General features: G+C 42.4%; 1 protein-coding gene across 2 annotated transcripts; it reads right to left on the reverse strand.

Moving 5' to 3' along the window:
* Positions 1-315: 315 nt before the first annotated feature.
* LOC117744375 (cytosolic phospholipase A2 zeta-like) lies at positions 316-26869 on the reverse strand. 2 transcript variants are annotated; one of them, XM_034552603.1, is made up of 26 exons: positions 26553-26869; positions 26379-26466; positions 25619-25691; positions 24315-24451; positions 23650-23781; positions 22541-22581; positions 21010-21049; positions 17211-17283; positions 16919-17055; positions 16624-16755; positions 16472-16512; positions 16325-16367; positions 15318-15372; positions 14186-14310; positions 13834-13938; positions 13629-13663; positions 12573-12699; positions 10875-11011; positions 6275-6497; positions 4794-4911; positions 4300-4437; positions 4101-4208; positions 3768-3947; positions 1631-1803; positions 1354-1540; positions 316-862 (listed from the first exon to the last, which is right to left on the reverse strand). In XM_034552603.1, exons 2-26 carry the CDS (start codon positions 26385-26387, stop codon positions 648-650), a joined length of 2784 nt encoding a protein of 927 aa, XP_034408494.1. In that variant the 5' UTR covers positions 26388-26466; positions 26553-26869; the 3' UTR covers positions 316-647. The 2 variants fall into 2 exon arrangements, with proteins under 2 accessions (XP_034408494.1, XP_034408492.1); XM_034552601.1 differs by having other exon boundaries at positions 26379-26869.
* Positions 26870-26927: the final 58 nt, after the last annotated feature.

The following is a 26927-nucleotide window of genomic DNA, read 5'->3' on the forward strand; positions in this document are numbered from 1 at the left end:
GAAGACTTTTCTGTTTGCTGTGGCCTTTAATTGAACAGATTCAAGGATATAATCTCACTACTGCATTTTTTTAAACTGCATTGCAAATTTGATTATATTTCTTGCTTTTTGACTGTTTTAAATGTTTTAATGAATGTTCTTAATTGTTTTTAAATCTGGTTTTCTTTTGCATTATGTTTTGATGGTTTTATGTGAAGCACTTTGAATTGCCTTGTTGAAATGTGCTATACAAATAAACTTGCCTTACCTTTATTTTGAAATACTCTTATTTCCGGGTCACCTGTCTCTCTTCAAAGGCAAAGATCGAAAAAGGGATTTGCAAAAAACATAATCAGCTCTTTATTTGAGTTTGGTACTCCTCTTTTGATTCAGACAACAAAACAAACTGAAAAACGCGGATTACACAGTGCACTTGTAAAATACCTTCGAAGGTATCCTGGAAGTACAAAGTTGATTTAAGTTGAAGGAGCTTATTATGTTCAACTCCAAGACTGTAAGACATTGATTCTTATTTTTGAAACAGTTCATAATGTTGAGTAAATATCCTGCTTCCTAATTACTGTAGCATTAATGTAGAGATGGTGCAATTAACAAAGGTGACTTGTCGTGGCAACATAGATAAACCTGTTGCTGTATATCGTATCCTTTTATTTCTTTTTCTTGGATGTGCTCCTCTCCAGGGCCTTACGCAAGGCTTCAAGGATGCTCTCCTTGTTGTTTAATATGTTATAAGTGGTCAGATCCACCAGAGACTCATAATCCTCTTCTGAGTAGGTAAAGTTCTTGGTGAGGTATGGAGACTCGTTGCTGCTCACATCCACCTCCCCAGCTCTTATGTCTTCCTCAGTCTCACGTTTGACGCCTGTAAAGTCATAAGATAATAATACAATTGGTTAAATCATGTCCTATGAATCGCAATATAATACACAATTATGTCTTGTTCATGAGGCAGTTTTTCAAGTCAAGTTTCACCTAGTCATCAGTAATACAGCAGATCCTTTGTAATTTAGAAGGTCATGTCGATTTGGAGTGCTTAACATTAGCTGCAATAGGCAGCGTGAGGCAGAATGATTAATAAATGTCTTTCACCTTATACATATGCTGCAATGCTCTAATAAAGTATTGTATCATTTCAATATGGAATGAAGAAATACAGGTACCCTGCCATTATCAACCCCCTGCCCTGTAAAAGATCCTCACATGACTTCTACAATAACTAGACTGGCTTCCAGAGAAAGGTCTCTTCCTATTGCTACATTGCTATTGTTTCACAATATACAGCACAGAGAAAAAAAACTAAGCAACAGAAGCAACATTGTTGCAGTGAAGTTGAGCTACTTCAAATGGGCATACCAGGGCATTTGAAGTGCTTGTATGTGACATTGACAAGTGGGAAGTGAAGCACTATCGGGGCCCTGGGATTCTCCTTATCCTCGAAGATGTAGACCTCCTTTTGAGGCTCCTTTTGCAGACTGGCAAAATCAGCATTGGGAAAGGGGATGTCATGGTCTTTACAGTAAGCAGCTGTCTTCTCCAGGACCTGATAGATTAGACATAATCATAGAGTATAGTTAATGTTGATCGAATACATTCAGGAAACGCAGATGAGCGCCCTCCTCATTCTGTTTACCCTGAGGTTGTGCTCTGGTTCCCATGAGTAACTCAGAGATATGATGAGATCCACATCTCTCTCAGGCCGCAGGACCGGCACACAGCCAATATTGATGGCATGACCAGAATCAATCAGGCGCAGGGTGGAGTCACTGGGTGTCAGCTGGTTTGGGAAGGCATCTAGATGTGTTTCTGGACAGAAAACAGGAGCAAATTACAAACAGATCTTCAACTGAGATAGCAGGAGTAGGTGGTTGACGAAGAAACATAAATAACTGGCTTGCATATGATGCATATGACCTTTCTCTCTTCAGTCAACCATCATGTATAGAAATGCTGCCTTGTCCCATCAGCTGAGATGGAATATCTGTTTTGTGTAGTGTGTCCCATACTGTTGCTTTGTGAATTCAGCATACTGAGTCGAAGCAAGTGTGATTAGTTTGATTGTGTATTCGGCTGGAAGTGCTGTCAAAATGGTGCTCAATATGCTATTAAAGGGAACGTTGGTTCTTTAGCTGATCTTTATTCCCAAGTGATGCTGTCTGCTCAGCTCCTGAGCCACACATGGTGGTAAGGTGGAGGAAAATTGTAGAGCAATGATGGTTGGACAACAGGGGGTAAGGGCAGGTGGGTGAGACAGGAAGCCACACCTCCTTCTCAGAGGAAACCTGTGTGTTATCCCCAGATACATGGGGTGGGCTTTTTAATAACAATAATAATGACTCGATAATAACACTTGGTGTCTTGCAGGGGCAAGTACACTCTGTGTTGGGGCAAGTAGAATGCCTCATGCTGTGGTCTGATCGGGCAGGTGAAAATAAATATGATCTTTATTAGGGAATGATATTCAGAAAAAATACTTGATGGGTAAAATCGGCATTAATGCTGACCAGATGGCGATCCCTGATAATGCTACACTGTGAACAACAAATCTGTTGAAATTGGCAAGAGGAGGGCTTAGTTTGTAAAGTTAGTTTGCAGCACAGTGCTGCTTGGCTAAATAACTAAGCTAATAGCATAGCATCATTTGGAACAACCGACTTAATCAGACAGGTAGATCTATTATATAGCCATCTGGCTGTGAGTCATCCAAGTGACCAGCTCTTCTACCGATAGTACAGTCCTGCTTAGAATGAAGCAAACAGCTAACGTCAATGGAGGTTACATTGAGTTATATTATGGTGTGTTCATTCTCCAAACAGTAAAAATGGCTATTGGGCTTTATCATGATGTGTTCGAATGTAATCTTTTAAGATTCAGTTTTTGGCAAGAAACTTGGAATAAATCAAGTGGTTGGAAGGAGATGTTTTTACAGCAATATAAAAGGAGATATTCAAGAGGGAATTATGACCTGTTGAATTCATAACACTACCTCTGACCAGAATATAATGCATAGTAAAACTACTAACTACCTTTTGTTTGTATTTATTCAAATCTCAAAAACCTACATTTTACATTTCGTACAAGTGCATTTGGCCATGTAAAATATCTCAAGTAAACACTACACATATAACTGGGAGGTCATTGCTCAGAAAAAAACCTTTACAAATCTTTGAAAGAGCAATACTTCTTAAAGAGGGTCTTTTACAGCCTACAAAAAAAACCAAGACAGACTTGCCGCTAAAAAGGTCTTCCTACCTCCCACTGCAAAACAGTTTTATGATTGGCCACATTAGCCATGTTAAGTGCTCAAAAACAATCTTCACCATTCTCAGGTTTATTAGGCAGGAGGGATCCATGGTGATCTTGGGTGACTGTAATAGAGAAGTTTGGGGTCGTCCCTCAATCAGAACATCGGCGGTTCGATCCTCGGCTGCTCTAGTCCATGTGTCCTTGGGCAAGACACTTAACCTCAAAATGCTCCCGAAGGCTGTACCATCAGTGTATGAATGGTTATAAATTTTAAGATAATACTAATTGGCAGGTGGCACCTTGCATCAGTGTATGAATGGGTGAATAACATGTAGTGTAAAAGCGCTTTGAGTGGTCGGAAAAGTCGCCAAGCGCTATACAGGTCATTTTCAATTCACGCAGAAATTTGCATTTTACTTGAACATAATGTACCCTTTGCACTTGCAGGTAGAGGCTCAGTATTGTTCCAAAGTTTTTGAATTATGGGTGAAAAGAAAAATATCAACAGAACTGTGAGTGCCTACCTTTCCAGGCAACAAAGCTGCTGTGTTGATTGTAGTCCATGTGCATGAAGAGTCCACGCATAAAATTATACATTTCAGCAATGGCTGGACGATTTTTGAAGAAATCAGTCACTGCACTGGTGATATCTGTGGTTGGACATATGAGCTGTGTGTCCAGAGTTGATGGTTCAGTGTCAACGTCTGTCAAAAGAACAATAAATCTCAATAATAACTACAGTAAAAAGATTTTACAATTATGTTATATGGTTTGTTGTATAAACATTGAATATAAGTAATGTAAACATTTAATCTATAAAATGAGATAAGAAAAATGTTTAATCATCATAGCTGTACCGATGTTGTTGACCTCTGGTCCGAGCCAGGCACCCCAAGAAGGCATGAACCCTGTTGCAAATGTCCATAGCTGGGTCATGCTGACAGAAATAGCACTGCTCCATATTCCTGATTATGTTGGGAAAAATAAATTGGAATTATGTTCAAATTGGTATTGTACTAATGTAGATTTGCATTGCAACAGAAGAAGTGGTCTTACCGATCAGATAAGGGATGCGGACTTCTGGGAGTTTCTTGACAAAATGACCAAGAAAGAACTGACTTCCGAAGGCCTCAGTTTGGACAAATGCCCCATACTTTTGGATGCCTACCTCATACGGGGTAAACTCACACCACTCTGTCAACAAGATGTGTTATTACAAAATCAATCAATCCTTCACAATTTGACATTTTGTTCAAGTTCTTTTAGGGGTCTCTATGTGTCCTGAATCTATATGTCACTAATCTGTCTATCCCTGCTATTTATTCCCATATTCATATACATTTCAAAATTAATGATTAATTTCATATAAAAACCACTAGGCCTTCATAGGTGTAATTTGAGTTTTATGCAATACATATTTGACATGCTATGTACAGTATATTAATTAGGCTTCAGTCACCTTGCACAAAATACTTTCAGGAATACATGGTGTATTTCTAGCTAGTACAGTAGTTACAATTCAAATAAAAAATATCATGCAGGATATTTACCAGCTTCAGATTGAAAGCCCTTTGCCATATCCTTCATATTGACAGCAGTGTATATGGGTAAAGGGTTTTGGCCATCATTCACTGCTCTCTGCTGCTCAGACAGGGTACTGGTGACTTTCTGTAATTTCAACCAAACATATTATTATTAATTATATTATTTGAAACATTTGAAAAATATAAAATCAGGTTCCAAAGATATACCCTAATTTGACAGGTAATGTGTAACTTTTAACATAGAAAGTAGAACATTTGAGAAAGAAGCTTTCTCAGTTTCTTGCGGACTGATTTATATGTAAAGGCTTCAGCAACCACATTTTTTCCAGGAAAATCAAAAGGATATGACGTTTATGTGTGATGCATTCACTTCTGCTCCCCTACAGTACACCACTAGGCACAAGTTAGCTAAGAACTGGAGTCAGCCAACTTCAACAAACAAACAGAACCCCCACAAAATAGAGTCCACAGAAGCTGTGTTTCTATTCTATACACTTTGCAGCAGCGGTCTGGAGATGGACCTTTAGTGGCGGCTGTAGAAACTCAGAATCAGCCAGTCCAAGACCCAGTGCCAGGGGTCCCCAAATGCTAGCTTGACTAACGCAGAGCAATTGCTAGCCAGCTAAAATAGAAAAATACTGTCTTGAGTGAGATTGATGCAGTCTCCGAGTGCTCATAAATTGGCTAGCTTGCTGCTTTCAAATGACATAATCAGCTAATGTTACGAAGCAACCAACACAGATCATTGCAGCATAAACTATAGCTGGGTGACTAGTCGTGGCTTGATTGCTTGCTAACTTTATCGTGATATTAGTTAGTTGGTTAGTTGCCTCACCATAACATGATCCAATATACCAACTTGTGTATTATGACAGTGTTCAAAATAAGGTATAAATAAGGTTTCAATAACAGTTTGGTTTGTATAGTGTGGAGAGCAACACTTTGTAATTGATCAGATTGTAAACATGTTGTTTGATGATTGCAATTGGAAATGGCTTCAGCCAGGATGGAAATCCAAGCCCCTCAGAGGATGGAAAAAACACCCATAAACATACCTCACACCACAAGTAAATCTGGCAAGATAGTCCTTAGACTGTTCAAAAAGGACCATTGTCCAAAATCTCATTAACTGAAAAATAAGCCCAATTTATCAGCCATCAGCACTGATCTGTGTTGTGGTGTGCTGCGTTATTTTGACCATCACAGAGCTGATGGTCAAAATAAAATAGAGGAACATTACAGATAGCAACATTTTTCTAAAAAGGATAATTTCCCAGCGTTCTATTTATATGATGTCGATCATTCAATCACATTCAGTCTTGTGTGTTTTACGACTGTTTTAGCCAATGTTCACTTGCTAATTTAACTGCCACCAATGTCTTTAAACTTTCTGTAAAAGACTTTCTGCAAGTTACACTTAATCATTAAGCTTACAGAGTAATTCACAGTATGATTAAAATGATAGAAGAAATTATTCCGCTGCTCACCTTCCCAAAGACAAGTTGCTCAAAGACTAGGCCCAACATATCAATGAGTGACACACTGTAACCGTTTTGCTCTTTTTCAGCAATTTCTTCTCTGTAATACTGGAGTTTCTCAGGAGAGAAGAGACTCAGCATACTCTTGGTCATCTGTTCCTTCTTTTCTGAGATGACACTGTCCATGTCCTCCTGTGACCAGTTAGCTTCCTGGTATAGTGCAGACATAGCCCTGTTCACATGGGAAGTAATAGTGTATGAGGGGATACAATGATTTAAAATCAATCATAAAACCAGGCACACTTATTCTTACTTAAACAACACACATAATACATTTTGTTTGTATCACGCTTTACAAGGTACTCAAGGCACTTTACATGGTAAAGAAAAACAATAGAAGCAGAAATAATATAAAACAAGAGAGATGACAATAGCAAGAAACAAACTGAGCTAGTATCACAGGTTAAAAGCAGATTTAAATAAACACCTCAGAGACCAATTATCTGGTGATGTGGTTTCTGTAGATGGCATTTCCCTGGCATCCAACACCACTGTAAAAAATCTCTAGTTATCTTTGACCGGGACTTGTACTTTAACTCCCACGTTAAGCAAATCTCAAGGACTGCATTTTTTTTCTCCTCCTATGAATCGCCACCTTAACGTGGTGGAGGAGTTTGAGTGGCTCAGTGATCCTGGGAGCTATGTTGTCCGGGGCATCAGCCCCTGGTAGGGTCTCCCAAGGCAAACAGGTCTCGGGGGAGAGCCCAGACTAAGAGCGGTTCAATAAACCCTGATGATAAGCAGCCCACGGACTGAAGCTACCTTGCTCAGACAAGGGAAACCGGGGCACCCTCCCGGAGCCAGACCCAGGAGGGGAGCTCGTCGGCGAGCGTCTGGTGACCGGGCTTTCGCCCATGGGGCAGCAGTCACCCAGTGGACCCTACAGGTTGCGGGGGAGTAAGGCTCTGACTGTTGTTTGTGCTTATGCATCGAACAGCATTTCGGAGTATCCGGCCTTCTTGGAGTCGGTGGGAGGGGGTCCTGGAAAGGGCGCCGCCTGCCGACTTCATAGTTCTCCTGGGAGACTTCAACGCTCACGTGGGCAATGACAGAGAAACCTGGCGGGGCGTGATTGGGAGGAACGGCTTGCCCGATTTGAACCCGAATGGTGTTTTGTTGTTGGACTTCTGTGCTAGCCACAGTTTGTCCATAACGAACACCATGTTTGAACATAAGGTGGCTCATAAGTGTAACTGGTACCAGAACACCTTAGGCCGGAGATCAATGATCGATTTTGTAATCGTATCATCTGATCTGCGGCCGTATGTCTTGGACACTCGGGTGAAGAGAGGAGCAGAGCTGTCAACTGATCACCACCTGGTGGTGAGTTGGATCAGATGGCGGGGGACTCGGCTAGAAAGACCTGGCAAGCCCAAACGTGTAGTGAGGGTGAACTGGGAACGTCTGGCAGAGGATCCTGTCCGGGAGGTCTTCAACTCCCACCTCCGGAAGAACTTCTCACAAATCCCGAGGGAGGCTGGGGACATGGAATCCGAGTGGACCTTGTTCAAAGCCTCTATTGTGGACGCGGCTGCTCGGGGCTGTGGCCGGAAGGTCATCGGTGCCTGTCGTGGCGGCAACCCGAGAACCCGGTGGTGGACACCGGGGGTGAGGGAAGCCGTCAAACTGAAGAAGGAGGCCTTTCGGGCCTGGCTGGCCCAGGGGTCTCCTGAAGCAGCTGACGGGTACCGGCGGGCCAGAAGGGCTGCAGCGACGATGGTCGCGGAGGCTAAAACTCGGGCATGGGAGGAGTTCGGGGAGGCCATGGAGAAGGACTTTCGTTCGGTTGGCCTCAAGGAAGTTCTGGCAAACCATCCGACGGCTCAGGAAGGGAAAGCAGGGTCTACCCCAGGCTGTTCTCAGCAGGGGGGGGGGGGGGAACTGCTGACCCGGACTGGGGACATCGTCGGGCGGTGGAAAGAGCACTTTGAGGAACTCCTAAACCCGGCCAACATGTCCCCTGGAGAGGGGGCAGCGCCGGAAGACTTTGGGGTGGATTCACCCATATCCCTGGCAGAGGTCGCTAAGGTAGTCAAAAAGCTCCTTGGTGGCAAGGCGCCAGGAGTGGATGAGATCCGCCCTGAGATGCTGAAAGCGCTGGACATTGTTGGGCTGTCTTGGTTGACACGCCTTTTCAGTGTCGCATGGGGGTCGAGAACAGTGCCCATGGACTGGCAGACCGGGGTGGTGGTTCCCATCTTCAAGAAGGGGGACCGGAGAGTGTGCTCGAACTATCGTGGTATCACACTGCTCAGCCTCCCGGGAAAAGCTTATGCCAGGGTGCTGGAGAGGAGGCTCCGACCGCTTGTCGAACCTCAGATTCAAGACGAACAGTGCGGATTCCGTCCCGGTCGTGGAACAGTGGACCAGCTCTTTACCCTCGCAAGATTACTGGCGGGGTCCTGGGAGTTTGCCCAACCAGTTTACATGTGCTTTGTAGACCTGGAGAAGGCTTTCGACCGGGTCCCTCGGGGGTTTTTGTGGGGGGTGCTGCGGGAGTATGGGGTGCCGGACCCGTTGGCACGGGCCATCCGGTCTCTGTACGCCTGCAGTAGGAGCTGTGTTCGTCTCCTCGGTAGTAAGTCAGACACGTTCCCGGTGGGTGTTGGCCTCCGCCAGGGCTGCCCTTTATCACCGGTCCTGTTCTTGACCTTCATGGACAGGATACCGGCGGAGAGGATCCGGTTCGGGAGTCTCGGGATCGCCTCTCTGCTGTTTGCGGATGATGTGGTCCTGTTTGCCTCCTCGGACCGTGACCTCCAGCATTCACTGGGGCGTTTTGCAGCCGAGTGCGAAGCGGCAGGGATGAGAGTTAGCACCTCCAAATCTGAGGCCATGGTGCTCTGCCGGAAACCGGCGGATTGTTCCCTCCAGGTGGGGGCAAACTGCCTACCCCAAGCAAAGGAGTTCAAGTATCTCGGGGTCTTGTTCACGAGTGAGGGTAAGGTGGAGCGGGAGATCGATAGGCGGATCGGTGCGGCTGCAGCAGTAAAACAGGCGCTGTACCGGTCCGTCTTAGTGAAGAGGGAGCTGAGCCGGAAGGCAAAGCTCTCCATTTACTGGTCGGTCTACGTTCCAACCCTCACCTATGGTCACGAACTCTGGGTCGTGACCGAAAGAACGAGATCTCGGATACAAGCGGCCGAAATGAGCTTCCTCCGTAGGGTAGCCGGGCTCAGCCTTAGAGATAGGTAAGGAGCTCGGACATCAGGGGGGAGCTTGGAGTCGAGTCGCTGCTCCTTCGTGTCGAAAGGAGTCAGCTGAGGTGGTTCGGGCATCTAGTCAGGATGCCTCCTGGACGCCTCCCATTAGAGGTTTTCCGGGCACGTCCAACTGGTAGGAGGCCCCGGGGAAGACCGAGGACACGCTGGAGGGATTATATCTCCCGGCTGGCCTTGGAACGCCTCGGGATCCCCCAGAATGAGCTGGAAAGTGCTGCGGTGAGAGGGAGGCCTGGGTCGGCCTGCTGAACCTGCTGCCACCGCGACCCGACCCCGGATAAGCGGGTGATAATGGATGGATGGATGGAATATGAAATATAATACAGTGGGCTTTACAAATGATTCAAGTGCTATTCAATGTTCCGGGTGTTCAAAGAGTAGAGTTGTTGTAATGTCCGAATTTATCTCCTGTATCACTCCTTTACACTGGGGTTAGGGTGGGATATGTCTCTTGCTAAAGGTGCTCTTTAGCTTGATGGTCATGCTGTATAGGAGAGGAGGTGTTATCCACCAGCGGTTTTGCCAGCATTCTGCCCTCCGCCACCTGCTGTGACCAGCTTAGACCTCCAATTAGACCAGCAATGACCTCCGTTAGCATCCTTTGCTTTGATGCCCTTGACCTGAGCTCTCTCAGGAAGTAAATATGTCTCAGGCCCTTTTTGTAGATGACCTCGGTCCAGTTAATTGTTGTTGGACACCCAAGTACTTGTCGGTCAATCAATGTATGTGCCAAAAGGTAAAGCACACACCTTTTTTGGTCTTGGCCGAGTCCTCCAGTTGTATGATTGGTATTTACAAATGCCTGTGCATTGGCCAGTAGGATGTCCAGCATTTAATAACTGCACAGCAAGTATTATTATTTGTCTGATATTTGAATGAAAAATTCTCCAAAAAAGGTACCAACAGCACAAATATGGCCGAGAGGTAAAGTTGAACTTAAATTAGCTCAGGGGACAGCTAGCAGCTGTGATGGCACCCACCATTAATTAAAAGTGGCCATGCCCTTAATTAGTTCGATACAAATTCACCCCGTTGTCCTGATCAAGGATATTAGTTAAAGAGACCAAACCGTTCTTTGCAAACATATTATAACATTTCTGCTGTAAAGTTTGGCCTTTTAACATGGAGGTCTATGGGGATTGACTTTTTTGAGTCAGCCTCAAGTGGCAATTCGATGACCCAGAGTTTTTTGCAACTCCGCATCGGTTTCTTTAAGCCTCGGAGGTTGCCGACGTGTCTTTTGCCCCACTGCCTTGTTTTCTTGTTTTTAATTACACGATTGAAATTAAGATATTGCGTTCACTTGACTACTCAATTGGTTCACTCACCATGTGGATCCAGAAACACCAGTGATGTAACTGACAGCATCTAGGACCCCGATATCCTTCAGGCCTCTCAGGCTACCAAGCGTGCCCGTCATTGCTCTGGACCCTCCCCCTGAAGCCACCACTGCTATCGCCGGCACCTGAACAGAGAATACAGAGGTGTGGCTTGTGCAGCTCTTTGAGTTTGACCAAATGCTGAATGATATTTAGTAGCTTATGTTTAATGTACACCTGGTCACCAGCTTGCTTTCAATGTCAGCACGCTTTTAGCCGAGGCTATTTGGTCATCAATCAAAATATTGGATCAATTGAAAATGTTGCTTTGATGAAAGAAGTTGTTATTAAATTGTATCCTGTGGGGGAAATGAGTGCCTGTATTTTTCTGTATTTGACAATGCTCTCTTATATCTAAAGATACAATTTTCACATTTATACTAGGGATGCTAATAATTTTTTTCTGACCAATAGCAACACTTGTTAATCGGTCATTAACCGTAAACTCCCAAGCCACACATCTTCAAATATAACCTGATGCACAAACCAGTTAAATCCATCTAACACAACTGCAGTGTATACTCAAGAAGAAACTGAGTCAGCTCCCCTGTCCAGGACAATAAGCAGCCACAATGTTGTATGCATTTTCGTGGGCATAATATCGTGGACGCATGCAGCCCAGCCCACTTTTCCTGTCAGTTTTTCAGCTTTGAGATTATCAGCTGTGTATCTTCCTGGTACACACTGTCATGGTGGCCGTCAGTGTATCGCAGCTTCAGACTTCATGATGTCACAGTCATAGGCACTGTTAGGTTGTAGTGGATTTTATATACACGTGCACATGTAGATAAGAGAGGTTATGTTTTAAATTAATACATAAAGAAAGATATGATTAATTTGAGGAATATTCTGAGGAATGTATTATGAAGCATAAGAGAGGATCACTGTTTTATTATTCTGTTTGTTAATGACAAATGTAATGATTCATTGTATGATGCATGGGAATGAATGGATGTTTTATTGTTTAGACAGTAGTTAAAGGGATGCCGATTGAAACCTGAGATGTTGCTTTTATTCTGTAGGCAGGATAATAGGGTTTTATTCTGAAGGGGAACTTCCTGTCCTTGACCGAAAGTGTGAGCTTTGACCCCCGCTAGATTATCGATTTGAGGCATTCTTTGAAGTGGCCAATGGAACTAACCTTCAGGTGTGTACCTCATGTCTTATTCGCTGGTCAGCGTAGCATGCTGTGTCTCTGAAAGGTATTTGCATGAATACCTCCACTAACCAATGGGAGCTTAGCTCAGCGAATGGACTGCGAATAAAACTAATTGTGAGACGTGAATTTGGTCTCTTACGTGGTGACGCCAGACAGAAACTGTTGGCTAAGTCAGGAGACTGTGGAAGCGAAGCCATGTGAGCGCGTCCGGGCCTGGACCATGTATGTATACAGATGACTCTTGTTTGTTATGATTAAATAATGATTATTATATATCTCTGGCTTCGGAGCTTCTTCTTCCAAGCACAAGGTAGCTCGAGATTCTCTGAACTCTTACAGCACCATAGCATGTTAGTCTTGACTTCTGGCACACGTTTTGGCATTACATTGTTTTTTTTATTGATCAACAAAATGATTAGCAAATTGGCATTGGCAGGGTGGTGGACAGGGGTACAAGGGGAAAAGTAACAGAAAGAGTTGCACTCTACCTTTTTAGGATCAGTTGGAGCGCCAAAAAGCTCCTGCAAAGCCTGTGCCACTACAACGCTCCTCTTCTTCAGGTACTCTTTCTCTTGAGTTGGGATGTCAAAGTCCAGACGAATTGCAATACCCTCGCTGTGGATTTCCAAGTGTAACAAAACACAGAAGAGATCAGTGAAACAATGATATTTAGCTTTGTGTTGACAGTTTCACCCTGCTGGATGCCCAAGTTCATATCATTTGGTTCTTGGATTATTTTACTGGTTTTGCTCGAAGCCTCTTAGCTCCAATAAGGGAAATCTGAAAGGTGCTCTATTGAAAATTCAGATATAGTGGAGATATTACATTACATTTAATTTAGCTGACGCTTTTATCCAAAGCGACTTACAATAAGATTAGTTTACTTTTACAATATTAGTCTACCTGAGCAGAGAATAAGTCCCTCTCCCTATGTGTGTGTTGTAATCATAGACTGTTTATAAGAATTGGACGTAGTCATTGTGACGTTCACCCATTGGTTTGTGGACTGATGTTTTGAAGCATTGAGTTCAGCGGTTTCTCCGTTGCCATCTTGAAATACGGCCATAGCCATGTTGTTGTGTTTGTGGAAGACATGAACAGAAGTTACCATATTTAGAATGCGGAGGAGGTACGTAGTGATACTAAAGGTCTTTTTGACTCTAAATTACCATAATTTACTAAATGAACATCACGCTGTATTGAAGAAAACTTGAAACTAGAGATTGAGACCATAAACTCATGTTTACTGTACTTTATAGTGCTTTTCTAGTCTTCTAGTCAGGGGCTACAAAGTATGGTGCCACCAATGCAAGGATGATCTATCCATTCATACACTGCAGGCACAGCTCGTGGGAGCAGTTTTTGGGGTTACGTGTCTTTCCCAAGGACACATCACATGGACTCGCTTAAACTGCCGATCCTCTGATTGAAGGACAACACTGTTCTAACACTAACCACAGTTGCCCACATAGTCTTTAGGTGTAATATGTTGGAGTTCACATACTTTTGATTATATTGTATAGTGGAAGTAGGAAGCTCCTTACCCTTCATGTGTTTCCATGTCCAAATCCACTGTGTCCTGTGTTGAGAAAAAGCCACATTGCCATTAAACATTTATTATTTAAACTACAGCCCTATATGATCAAATTCAGCCAGGGGGCCCATAAACGCTTGGGTCGGCCTTTCCTCAGATCTTCAGCTGGTCAAAACCAGAGGACCAGTTAATCCAGCTGCACACACACTTCTTACCTGATCAATACAAAGGGACACTTTGCCTGCATAGTTGGCTGGTAGCGGCTGGAGATTTGTATACGTTTCCATTGGAGGAGCAGAGGCATAGGTAGAACCAGAGGGCTGATAGAGAACAGGAAAAATAGCATGCCATGTTATACTTTCCTTCTAGATTTTGACGTATTTTGTAGCAGTTATTATAGAAAATAATTTGCTATGAAGATCTTAAAAAAAGAAAAATAAGTTTCTTTCTTGATTTCCTTCCACTCTTCCTTTCTTGTATGTTAAAGGAGGTGACAAGTAAAGTTGACCAGTAACACCTTACACTCTTTGTAAAACAGGTCAAATTAAAAAGACAATTAACACTCACTACCACTCCTAGTTCTGTCTCCAATTCTCTGTTGATGTAGAAACGCAGTTTTGGGGTTTCCTGTTCAATAATTGTGATATTCTCACAAAAGGCACCCCTCAGTTTCAGCACCTTGTTCCACAAACCTGGTGAAAGAAACGTACCCACAAGAGAACAGTGTCATGTTACTCTGTTGAAAATGATAAATACCAATGTTGTTGCTTGAAGTCAAAGTTATACTAAAGACATCCATTTGTCTGATGAAGGCTTCTCCAAGGTTTCTTGATTTTTGTTATTTCCTTTTTTTCCACAAAAAGTAGGAGGGTCTGCACATTTTTAAAAGCCTGAACAGCCACACATAGGCTGCAATGCTCAGTTAATAACACCAGCTTTATAGATAGATACAAGTTAAGGTGCATGGCAATCCAGCCAATGGAAGAGAGTGGGACACAAAGCCAAATATTGGAACCTCATGGTGGATAGAGGTAACTAATCTGAGGATCAGCACAGCCTTTAGGGTTCATCCTCTGGGGACCATGAATGTAGAAAAATGTACAATCTTCTTTCTGTGTTTGCTGTAAATATGTGCCCATACATAAACAAGAGGACAACTCACAAGAGTATGAATAGATATATAGCTATAATTGTTGCACACACAGTCTTCCACAGAGACCATGCGCCTTACACTTGATATGACAAACAGTATTTTTAATGCATCCAGCAGTTATGGCGCAGCATTTATATTCATTTGGAGTTCTGTCTTTGGATACTCGGTTATTGTAAGTCTAATATTCACTTTCAGCTCCTAGAACTGAAGGAATATGCTCCATGATGTTCACCAACATGTCGAGTAAAAATAAAAATAGTTTGTTAACCAAGGGTTCATAACGAGTGACTTCTTCACACAACACAGGCAAATATGAAATTATTAATATTCTAACATTATTTAGAGTAGCTTTGAATTATCACCTTACTATCACCTATTACATGATTCCCCTTATATTCTTATGAGTTCCATAACAATACAGTCCTTCATATCTGTAAAGCTGTCCTTAATCCTTCGCTCTAATTTGTGAAAAATATTTGGTGAATGGGACAATGAAAGTAATTTCAACCTAACTTAATGAATTGGATATAATTGTAGACTACATACAGTCGTTACTTCGTATCTTGTCAAGGTTAATATCCAGTACAGAGAACGGGGCAGCCTGGAAGACACAAAGAGAGATGAGTTAGTCTGGTTAATCAAAATAAGATACATTTAATAATAATTATTCCCACACGCTAGAGGACCTGCCTGCTCTGTGTCAAGAGACAGCTAAATGGTCTTATATGTATAATTAGTTTTAAGATTCAAGACAGATTGTTGGATTGCACACACTGCAGGGTTAAGTCTTCACCCGGCTGTGAGAAGTTTAGACCCCTCTGCACCACAATCACAGTCTTCAGTCCATCCATATAAAACATACTTGTGCTTTTTCCCTCGGGCCAGTGATCCTTCAGAAGTGTCAGCAATGAGCATAGAAGGTAATTCATGACAGACAAAAAGTCAATAGGTGAAATTAACTCATTTTTCTTTATATATATTTTGGAACCTTAGTTTACAATATCAATGAGCCAGTTCATTGTTTCTGAGTAGGCGTAATTAACGGAATAACGCACAAGAGGGCAGCGCTGAGCTGAAACATTCATGCAAGGTCAAATTATGAGACACCGACCCGTTTATGGGTCGTCCAGTTGGAAAACACCATCATTTAATGGTGCTGACACTATTTGTTTTATGGGTATTAATTGACAGTTATATTTTGATATGTATTTAAGTTATTGTGATTGAAGTTTATATTTTCTTTGATCAACTTGTTAATCAAATATATTTAAATGTGATTAATGGCCATTTTTCTAGAGTAGTTCATAATTGTAGATGCTTTGAGAAAAAGATGAGAAAATGTTGATGGGAAACATGTAATCCAGCATGAATATTTTGTGAAAAATTGCACTATTTTTTGTTCTTTTCTAAGGTGTTGTCATGTTGCAAATTGGTGATCATCCATACCTTTTCAGGGTTCGAGCCAACATGGAGAATGGAATACTGATGTAACATTGGTTCCTGGAGTGTACTCATTAAGGTGTATATTGCTGATGTCATTTGAGAAATCTTACCACAAGGACGCCATTAGTGAGATATTCACAAGGGGGGTCCTCACTACGAAAAGACAAGTTATTTATTTTTAACCGGTTCAAACAGTGAATAAATAAATACATATTTTGATAGAGGACAACAAAGTAAAAACAGTAATATACAGTTACCACTGAAGTAGCTCAAACGCTATCAGAAGTTTGCCCTCTGTCTATAGAAAAGTGAACAAGGGAAAATCCTTCAACCATATTCATTCGACTAATTGTCAGTTTGTAACAGAGCAGCCCTCAGTGCATTACAATCACACAGCGCAAGTTTTTACCTCTGGGTTTATAGTGAAGGCCTTGGTCTCCTTCATCCCGATTGTGAGATTTGTGACATCAAACAGAAGCTCGGCAAACTTGTCATCCCGCGCAAAAGGGTCCTCATCATATAGCGTGATCTCTAAAATGTTCTGGGGAAACAGCAGAAAGGTTTTTTGAGTCGACGAGCTTTGGACTTCTACTCTTAAAAATTTACTTTTGTACTTGCTACTAACTGAACTGGTTCTTTCCACAGTGGGCTGAACACCAGCAGTCAGTCAGACGCTTGTGTTTGATGCCATTGAGAAGACTCACTTTCACATGGGTGGGGACCCGGAAGGTAAACGTTTCATTCCATTCTGGGTTGTTATTGTTGGACACAGTTGTTGTACGGTAGGTTTTTGCCGTTGCTGTCGGGAGAGTGAGAATCACGTAGCAGTCGGATTCAGACCCTGGAACAGAGACAGGAAAATGGAGTTTCAGTTTTGCAATGATTAAGCAGTACTACTCCTGCTATGTCAGTTTCAAATGAACATTATTTAGATTATTTTTTTCAAAAACATGCACAGCAGATCTTGTTACTTAAAAAAGTGAAAGCCATACTTACGGTAATCTTTGGAGGGATTTTTTTCTGCTCTCAGTATGGTGACATTCAAGTTTAAATAAGAGATAGTTTCCTTCTGTTGAATAAGTCCCCAAAAAGCAATTATGAAAAGACTTACGTCCAGGATACATAAGTTATACAATATGTACGCGCTACACTTCCACTATAATCAATTCAACTGGCTACACCAGGAGAACAAGGTGTCTTATATTAAATGATGTCAATATGTTTTCTTTTATTTAACTGCTGACATAGAAAATTACTGGCAATAAGACTATTGGCAGCCAGTGTTTCTCACGGCATGTATTTTGGCAGTACCAGCTGGTGATTGTTGGAAAACTTTATCTCTGAGATAGCCTGTTGTAGTCTGAAGTGTAGTGCTCAAGACTGGTCTTGTATTCGAGACAGGTTCTGAATTTAAATTGGTCGCATCTTGTCTCGGTCTCAGACAAAGATTTGAATTCAAGACCAATACTGCGGTGATATCCCCGCACACAGCTAGCTCAGGATATTGTCACCCGTCGGAAAGAGCACATTGAAAAGCTCCTGAAACCAACAAACATGTCCTCCAAGGAGGAGGCAGAGTTTGAAGACCCATCCATATGCTTGGCCACAAGTTGATGAGGTAGAGTCAAATCCTCAGTGGCAAAGTGCCAGTGCTTAAGGCTCTGGACATAGCATCTTCAGTGTCTCGTGGAGATCAGGGACAGGGTCTGTGGAGTGGAAGACATGAGGCCATGGGAGTATTCCCATCCAGTCTACATGTGTTTTGTGGACTTGGAGAAGGCTTTCAACCGTGTCCTTTAGGGCAGTGGTTCCCAAAGTGGGGGTCGCGACCCCTAGGGGGGGCACGGTGGTACTACAGGGGGGTCGCGGCTTCATCACCAACCCACACACACAGATGCACACATACACCGGTAAAACAATATAAAATAACCGACGTGACATGTCGGGGGGGGGGGGGGGGTCTGTTCCTATATCATCAAAGGGGGTCTTGACAGAAAAAGTTTGGGAACCACTGCTTTAGGGAGTCCTGTGGAGGATACTGTGAAAACACGGGGTACCGAGGTCTGTTGCTACGGGCCATCCGGTCAGGAATTACTATTACTATTACTATTAAGAGCTGTGTCCATAAACTCTGCATGAAGTCAAACACGATTCCATTGGTTGTTTGCAGACCCCAATTCTGTTTATAATTTTCATGGACAGGATTTCAAGGGAAGTACAAAACGATTTGGCACAGAACAAGGAGTAGAGAGAGACTAAATATACAGAAGAACAAGACAGGTGTAGGGCATGAACAATCAGGGAGGCATAGGAGTGGTTGAAGGCAGGTGAAGGGAATCAACAATCAGGGAGGCATAGGAGTGGTTGAAGGCAGGTGAAGGGAATCAACAATCAGGGAGGCATAGGAGTGGTTGAAGGCAGGTGAAGGGAATCAACAATCAGGGAGGTAGAGGAGTGGTTGAAGGCAGGTGAAGGGAATCAACAATCAGGGAGGCATAGGAGTGGTTGAAGGCAGGTGAAGGGAATCAACAATCAGGGAGGTAGAGGAGTGGTTGAAGGCAGGTGAAGGGAATCAACAATCAGGGTGGCATAGGAGTGGTTGAAGGCAGGTGAAGGGAATCAACAATCAGGGAGGCATAGGAGTGGTTGAAGGCAGGTGAAGGGAATCAACAATCAGGGAGGTAGAGGAGTGGTTGAAGGCAGGTGAAGGGAATGAACAATCAGGGAGGCATAGGAGTGGTTGAAGGCAGGTGAAGGGAATCAACAATCAGGGAGGTAGAGGAGTGGTTGAAGGCAGGTGAAGGGAATCAACAATCAGGAAGGTAGAGGAGTGGTTGAAGGCAGGTGAAGGGAATGAACAATCAGGGAGGTAGAGGAGTGGCTGAAGGCAGGTGAAGGGAATGAACAATCAGGGAGGTAGAGGAGTGGTTGAAGGCAGGTGAAGGGAATGAACAATCAGGGAGGTAGAGGAGTGGTTGAAGGCAGGTGAAGGGAATGAACAATCAGGGAGGTAGAGGAGTGGTTGAAGGCAGGTGAAGGGAATGAACAATCAGGGAGGTGGAGGAGTGGTTGAAGGCAGGTGAAGGGAATGAACTTTCAGGGAGGCAGAGGAGTGGCTGAAGGCAGGTGAAGGGAATGAACAATCAGGGAGGTAGAGGAGTGGTTGAAGGCAAGTGAAGGGAATGAACAATCAGGGAGGTAGAGGAGTGGTTGAAGGCAGGTGAAGGGAATGAACAATCAGGGAGGTAGAGGAGTGGTGGCTGAAGGCAGGTGAAGGGAATGAACAATCAGGGAGGCAGAGGAGTGGTTGAAGGCAGGTGAAGGGAATGAACAATCAGGGAGGTAGAGGAGTGGTTGAAGGCAGGTGAAGGGAATGAACAATCAGGGAGGTAGAGGAGTGGTGGCTGAAGGCAGGTGAAGGGAATGAACAATCAGGGAGGTAGAGGCGTGGTTGAAGGCAGGTGAAGGGAATCAACAATCAGGGAGGCAGAGGAGTGGCTGAAAGCAGGTGAAGGGAATCAACAATCAGGGAGGTAGAGGCGTGGTTGAAGGCAGGTGAAGGGAATGAACAATCAGGGAGGCATAGGAGTGGTTGAAGGCAGGTGAAGGGAATCAACAATCAGGGAGGCATAGGAGTGGTTGAAGGCAGGTGAAGGGAATCAACAATCAGGGAGGTAGAGGAGTGGTTGAAGGCAGGTGAAGGGAATCAACAATCAGGAAGGTAGAGGAGTGGTTGAAGGCAGGTGAAGGGAATGAAAAATCAGGGAGGTAGAGGAGTGGCTGAAGGCAGGTGAAGGGAATGAACAATCAGGGAGGTAGAGGAGTGGTTGAAGGCAGGTGAAGGGAATGAACAATCAGGGAGGTAGAGGAGTGGTGGCTGAAGGCAGGTGAAGGGAATGAACAATCAGGGAGGTAGAGGAGTGGTTGAAGGCAGGTGAAGGGAATGAACAATCAGGGAGGTAGAGGAGTGGTGGCTGAAGGCAGGTGAAGGGAATGAACAATCAGGGAGGCAGAGGAGTGGTTGAAGGCAGGTGAAGGGAATGAACAATCAGGGAGGTAGAGGAGTGGTTGAAGGCAGGTGAAGGGAATGAACAATCAGGGAGGTAGAGGAGTGGTGGCTGAAGGCAGGTGAAGGGAATGAACAATCAGGGAGGTAGAGGCGTGGTTGAAGGCAGGTGAAGGGAATCAACAATCAGGGAGGTAGAGGCGTGGTTGAAGGCAGGTGAAGGGAATCAACAATCAGGGAGGTAGAGGAGTGGGTGAAGGCAGGTGAAGGGAATGAACATTCAGGGACAGGGCAGACAATCACAGGGACAGGAAGTGCAGGGAAACAGAGGGTAGTTCGTCCTTCAATCAGAGGATCGGCAGTTCGATCCCCAATTCCACTAGTTCATATCGATATGTGTTTGGGCAAGACACTTCCACAAATTGCTCCCGTAGCTGTGCCTTCGGTGTGTGAATGGGTATGAAAGCTGGATAGTCCTGATAGGCAGTTGGAACCTTGCATGGTAGCACCTGTCATCAGAGTATGAATGATGACATGTAGTGTTAAAGGTGCTTTGAGTGGTCGGAAGACCAGAAAATGGATATAGAAGTACAGTCCGTTTACCATCCAATGAACACCATGCAGCCTATCAGAATTGAGTATTTACCCACACCATGATTTAGGAGAATTGTTTTTGTTGTTGTGGATCTAGAAACCTCTCACTGATCAGCGTTTGGTGATTGGTTACTAGATTCAGATTGTCTTTTGTTTAATTCCTTTCTTCATGGGGTGTGTATGTAGAGCACTTACCACTGAGGTGACTTTGAGGGGACTGAAAACCTTCCTCTCACTAAAAAAACAAACAAAATTAAAAATGTTTAAATCAACATTTACATAGTGTTCCTCTGACTCTAACATCTTTAACTGGGTAGACTATTTTAGATGGATCTTCCTAAGCATGCTTAAAAATGGCTTTCTGTCAATACCAGATCATTTTCCCACACTGTGCCTGTTCATCATAAGTGACAGATGAAAGGAAAGTGCATTGTAAGCCTCTTAATTGAATAGTTGAGTGTAATGCAGGCAGACGTATAACTCATACAATGTTGTAAAAGATTGAGAACACAACATAGTCTCCTCCTGTATTCGGCTGATGCAAAATACTTGTATTAAAGAGACATGATGATAGTGGTAGCTTTGAAATAATTGTTGAAATCTTTGAAAGGACTTTCACTGCATATTTAATCACATACATTTTATTTGGGAGTAGACTCCCTTGTTCTAAATCTGAAGCAGCAGTTCCCTGTGATCAGGCTGCCATCTGTCTATCTAAGCTTGATTGATTGGTTTATTGATTGATACAGTAGTGATTTCTCCCCATTGGTTTCCATGTATCTGCTATTATTTTCTCTGCCTAAGTAATGACCCAAATCACTCCAGTGATGTAGTGTGGATGAGTCACTAATACTGCCAAACTAACTGAGAATCAACACGGCTCAACTCCATCCAGCTCGTAGACACTTCTGGCTCTTTGTTTTGGTTTTCCAGCTGACAGACTGTATTCGGGGCGACTGTGGGTCAGTGGAGCAGGTCCGTCTTTCAATCAGGGGGTTGGCAATTCAATCCCCGCCCTAGTCGATGTGTCTTTGAGCAAGACACTTAACCCTGCATTGCTCCCCGTAGCTGTGTCTACGGTGTATGATGTAACATGTAAAGTGTCTTTGAGTATCTTAAAAAGCGCTATATAAAAAAGAAAATTTAAAAAAATTGATTATTATTATTACAGAGTCCCACAACTCTCCTTAATCCTGGTAAGATGAGTGTGCAGTATTATCAAAAAGACAAAATAAATCGTGGCAGGTGGAGAAAGCAACTAGTTAGCTAAAGATCCAAACTCTCTCATATCCTGTGATGGTACCAGTGTAATATTGTATTCTTTATGAGCCTAATACAATAAACATGTTAGTGAGTTGAATGTTTAGTCTTTTAATTTTAAATTTTTACTTTTTTAGAACTGCTCAGAGAAACTGGTATAGACTTGATCAATTTAACAATGTCAGGCAAGCATTTTTTATATAAAACACAGTACTTACTTTATGATATGGATCACATACAATATACACCATAAAAGCTTTATATTGCACTTTACATTGCAAGTTGATAACTAGTTATAAGGCCCAAACAGCATGAGAGAAAATAATCAGTTTTTTGTATTATGTAAAACTTAATTTCTTACGAAGAATTATTTTTATTTTGATAAGTTGCAAGGTCTCAAAAAGCATTGAAAAGGCAGTAGGCAAACAAAAATACCACATTAAATATAAAATCAAACAAACTTTACCTTTCCAGGAGCTCAAACGCCATCCAGAATTTACTCTTTGACTAGAAAGAAAAAGGCAGGTAAAGGCAAAAAGGCAGGTAAAGGCAAAGGCAAAAAGGCAAAGGTAAAGGCAGTGTAATTATATGATCATGGAAACAAAAATGTGCTGCACTGCTGTTACTACAAAAGAAGGTGATAATAAATCATATCCAGGCATGAATCCATCAAATGGTTTTCAGGTATGCAGTCCCATTTGCGTCCTCCCTCCTTAGGTATAGTTTGTTGGTTAGGTGCCTTGCCTAAGGGCACCTATCTAGGTGATGGTGATGATGGAGTGCCTCCTTAGCAACTAGTGAAGCAACCAGGACATGATCACTCACTGGCCATTGGCTTCCAATAAACACTGCCAGTTGTGCTGTTGGTGGTGGATGGGTGCTTAAGCAATGCAGCTCCTGTTCTGAGACTAAATGTATACCTTACTGTACTCTACAAGGTCATCACATTGGTATAACATATGAAGGCTATATACATTATGAGATGACATGATCAAGAGATTCTATGTAGCTTTTGAAATGTGGAGCCGTTAGAGGCACATTTCCTAAATGAATTACATTTTAAACTCTTAACTGGGACTGGGCTGTTAGCAGACTCTATGGGTTGTCAATTCCCACACTCTTTCAGATCAAACATGCTGGAAGAGACGATGTCAACATTTTTTTTTTCCACTAAATTATTATTGATGTGGAGACATTTTAAATACTTTCTGTTCATCAACTAATTGATGAATTGGCTAATTGTTTCAGCTCAATAACCTTTTTAAAATCACCTTGCCTTCAGATTTACTTCAGATTGGTAATTCTCAACAGTTCTGTCTGTTTTTAGTTTTTCAAAGATGCTTTTATTGTCGTCTGGCAGTCTTCCAATAAATCAACATCTTAAGCTGTATCATCATACAGATGGGGCTATATGGTGGTGTGGTGGATACCACTCTAGCCTCGTAGCAAGAGGGACACAGGTTCGATCCCTTCTTTGTGGAGTTTGCATGTTATCCCCCATGTCAGCAAGGGGTTCTTTCTGGGTTCTTCCTCCCAGTGTCAGGGCCATGGGGCTTAAAAGGTTAATAGTTGTACCTCAGGGTCTATGATGAACTCCTTGGTTTCCTTCTTTCCCACAGTCTGACTGCTGACATCAAGCTTTAGGCAGGAGATCAGGTTGTCCTGCTTCAGGGAGTCCTCATCATACATGTTCACCTCGAGAGTGTTCTGGAAATATAACAGTCCTTAAAGCAGGGTATGGCTTCACTTCAAAAACTATGTTTTTGTTTTTTTATTTGGGAGTTCACTACACATTCACTACACTAAGTCTACAAACTCCAGACATAAATGTACCCTGATCCGTGCGTATCAGAAGATCTTTGCACACACAGTTAACAATCTCTAACAAATACAACCGAATGTCACAAATATTTTGGACATTTGTACACAGGAAGCTTTTCGAAGGTGAACATGATCAGATCAGTTGAAATAAAAAAATCTGTAAAGGTTATGATGATTATGATTTTGTACAACTGTTTCACATGCGTTCAGATTGCTTGGCATTGTGTGTAGATTAGAACACACATTTATGAACACCCAACATTACACACAATTAGTTGTACACATCAAATCACTTTTCATTGAGACTTATTTCACTTCATAGAATCCTTCAACAGTTTCTAGAATAACTGATGTCGTTGATTAAAGAATGATATAAGATATTCGTGAGGTACTAGCAGCCTACTGTACTGTGGTCTTACCTTGAGATCATCATTGACTTTGAAAGTAAAAGTATCATTCCACTCTGGGCTTTTGCTGTTTGACACAACTTTTGTCTTGTAGACTCTTGGAGAGGTTGAGGGCAGACACACAGTAACATAGCAGTCTGATTGAGACCCTGGTGTTTGAAATCAGGAGAAGGATTAATAGTCAGGGTTCATGCAACAAGTGTATAACTCATAACTAAACCTAAGAATTTGTAATTAAAGTCATTAATATGGACAGCATGCTAGCAGCGTATATCATGACCTATATTGTTGTTGCCATCTGGGTCACTAAATGGCACCGAATATTGGTGTTAAAGGTCTTGAAAAAGGTTTTGTTGTAAAAACATGTCATGTCAATCACATCTGGTGAAATCACATTCACAGTCCCGATGAGGCAAATTAGCTCAGTTTTTTTTACATTTTTGATAGGGGCTTATATAGAAATACATAAGATTTGAAATCAAGTTTTAAGGGGGTTAAACTATGTTTGCATCAATCAGGTTAGCCAAAACAGTGTTTCATTGTGCTGAGGTAACGATATTCTGGGACAGGAAACACAAGTGACTGGGTGTAACGTTTGTAAAGAGAACTCCACTCAAAATATAAAAGATCCAAAAGTTTCATGATTCCGCCTCAGTTCATGTCCGTGCGGCTGATCACACCGAGAAACAATGCAAGAAACGCATCACCGACAAAACCATTGTTTTCGTATGGACATTACACAGGCCATCGATGTCACACCAATTGAATAAAGGCTTTACTTCTTCCTTGATGTTTTATGCTGGTAGATGTGGTTGGCTTAGCTAGCTGGTTTACTGTTGGACTGTGAGAGAGCTACAGAGTATATAAAAAGGGAAGGGAGAATGTATATCTCCTTTTGTGATAGTTTTATGTAGTCTACATTTGAACAATAATCACAGCCCGGGTGCACACAGAGCCCTGCTCTACACGAGCTGTTTGACTGGCTCAGTTGGCCAAAAGACATACTTAAAGCAGCCGCGTGTAGCAACACGTCTCAGTGTTATCAACTCCTTACTCCACTTACAGCCAAAACAACTGAAAAGCTTTACTGGGACATTCCTTTCTCTACTACCCTATGCTTTTCCAGAACTAAACATTAGACAGACACTTCAAACAAGGTTTAGGGCCCATCTGATTCCTGTGTTTTTTTAGCAAATGAAAAAGTGACATCAGTGCATACCTTCTATACGTGGAAATTAAGTAACAGGATTCCATCGCAACATAAAGTGTGCAAGTCACAAAATGTTCATTAAGATCAAACTGATAGCAATGCGTACAATAATCTGTGGAGAAGATGTTCTCTGCTCGCAGGATGGTGACACTCAGTGTCCAGCTGGTCACAGCTCTCTTCTATTGAATAAAGCAAAACATGAAATCATGAGGCCATAAAACATATACAAGAAAACACATATTTTTTAATTTTAAACTTACAAGTTCAAATGTGGGGTATGATGTAAAGTGGCTAAAATCAGCACAAATAACCAAACAAGTTTAAATGTTATTTCATTTTCATAAGAACATTTGATAATTATATGCTTATGATATCAATATGCAAAGTTAAAGAGGTGTTAACACTAAGTAATGAAGGATTGCAGTTTTCTTAATTCATCATAAGGGGGTGTCGTATATGAAGCTTGTCTTCTCACTGTAACAATATTACACAACTACATTTGTAGTAAAAAATTACATTGCAGATTACAAGTGAGAGCTTCAGATGTGATATCTGACTAAGTAAAAACCCTTTTGAAAAACCCTTTCCTAAAATATCAGTAATATTTACATTTGACACTTTTCAGCCACATGATACAGCATGGCGTTGCTTTTTAATATTTTATTCACTAAATATTTTTAAAAGTTTGGGAATTAAATGTGTTTATTCCCTTTATCTCATAATGCTAACTAATGCACAATTGTTACAATAACTGTAGTAGAAATAAAAAGAAAAATACAATAACAGCACCACAAACTAATTGTTAAATATTAAGCAAACAATACAACCTTACATGAGTATCATGATGATTTTTATGTTGTACTCACCACTGCCATTATGAAAGTCAGACAGTTTCCCAGAGTGTTGCAAGAAAGCAGCTGTACTGGAGTCTCGATAAGTAGGCTACTATCTGGACTAAAGACAGAAGTTACAACATCCTGAGCAGAACCTTTCATGCATTCAGAATACTTTCTTTATATTCAGTTAGAAATGGCATCTACACTGGATCCTCTTCTGGTTGGCTGAAAGTCTCTCTCTCCTCTTGTGTGTAGCTCCATTTTTGTCCAATAGTCTGAGGAAGAAAACGCTTTCGACATTCCAACAAGTCCAAACAAGCCAGACTGGTGTATGCAGCCTGTTAGATAAGCCCCTCACACAGGGCTAGCTATTTTACCAGCTCTCTGTTTAAAGCGTCCGGATCTCCGTTGATTGTAGGAGATCTGTTTAAGCTGGTGTTGAGGAAACTCGCCTGGCTGTCACACGGCCGTCCGTCCTGACGTCTACCCCGCTTCCTCTGACTTCTCCCCTCTTGGCCAAGAGGAGCTATCAATTAATGGACCTTGCCTTACCGGTTTCCTTCTGCTCATTCCTTCTAA

The sequence above is a fragment of the Cyclopterus lumpus genome, chromosome 15, assembly GCF_009769545.1.
Source record: "Cyclopterus lumpus isolate fCycLum1 chromosome 15, fCycLum1.pri, whole genome shotgun sequence".
In the NCBI taxonomy this organism is placed as follows: Eukaryota; Metazoa; Chordata; class Actinopteri; order Perciformes; family Cyclopteridae; genus Cyclopterus; species Cyclopterus lumpus.

Bases quoted from the DNA above. Each gene is read 5' to 3' on its own strand.
- LOC117744375 (XM_034552601.1), bottom strand. From the start codon at position 26,507: ATGAAAGGTTCTGCTCAGGATGTTGTAACTTCTGTCTTTAGTCCAGAT. The intron at 13,664-13,833 runs GTAAGAAGTGTG...TTCTCAACACAG, and splicing joins TGTCCCTTTGTATTGATCAG to GACACAGTGGATTTGGACAT. The intron at 4,438-4,793 runs GTAAATATCCTG...TCTTGTTGACAG, and splicing joins GGGCTTTCAATCTGAAGCTG to AGTGGTGTGAGTTTACCCCG.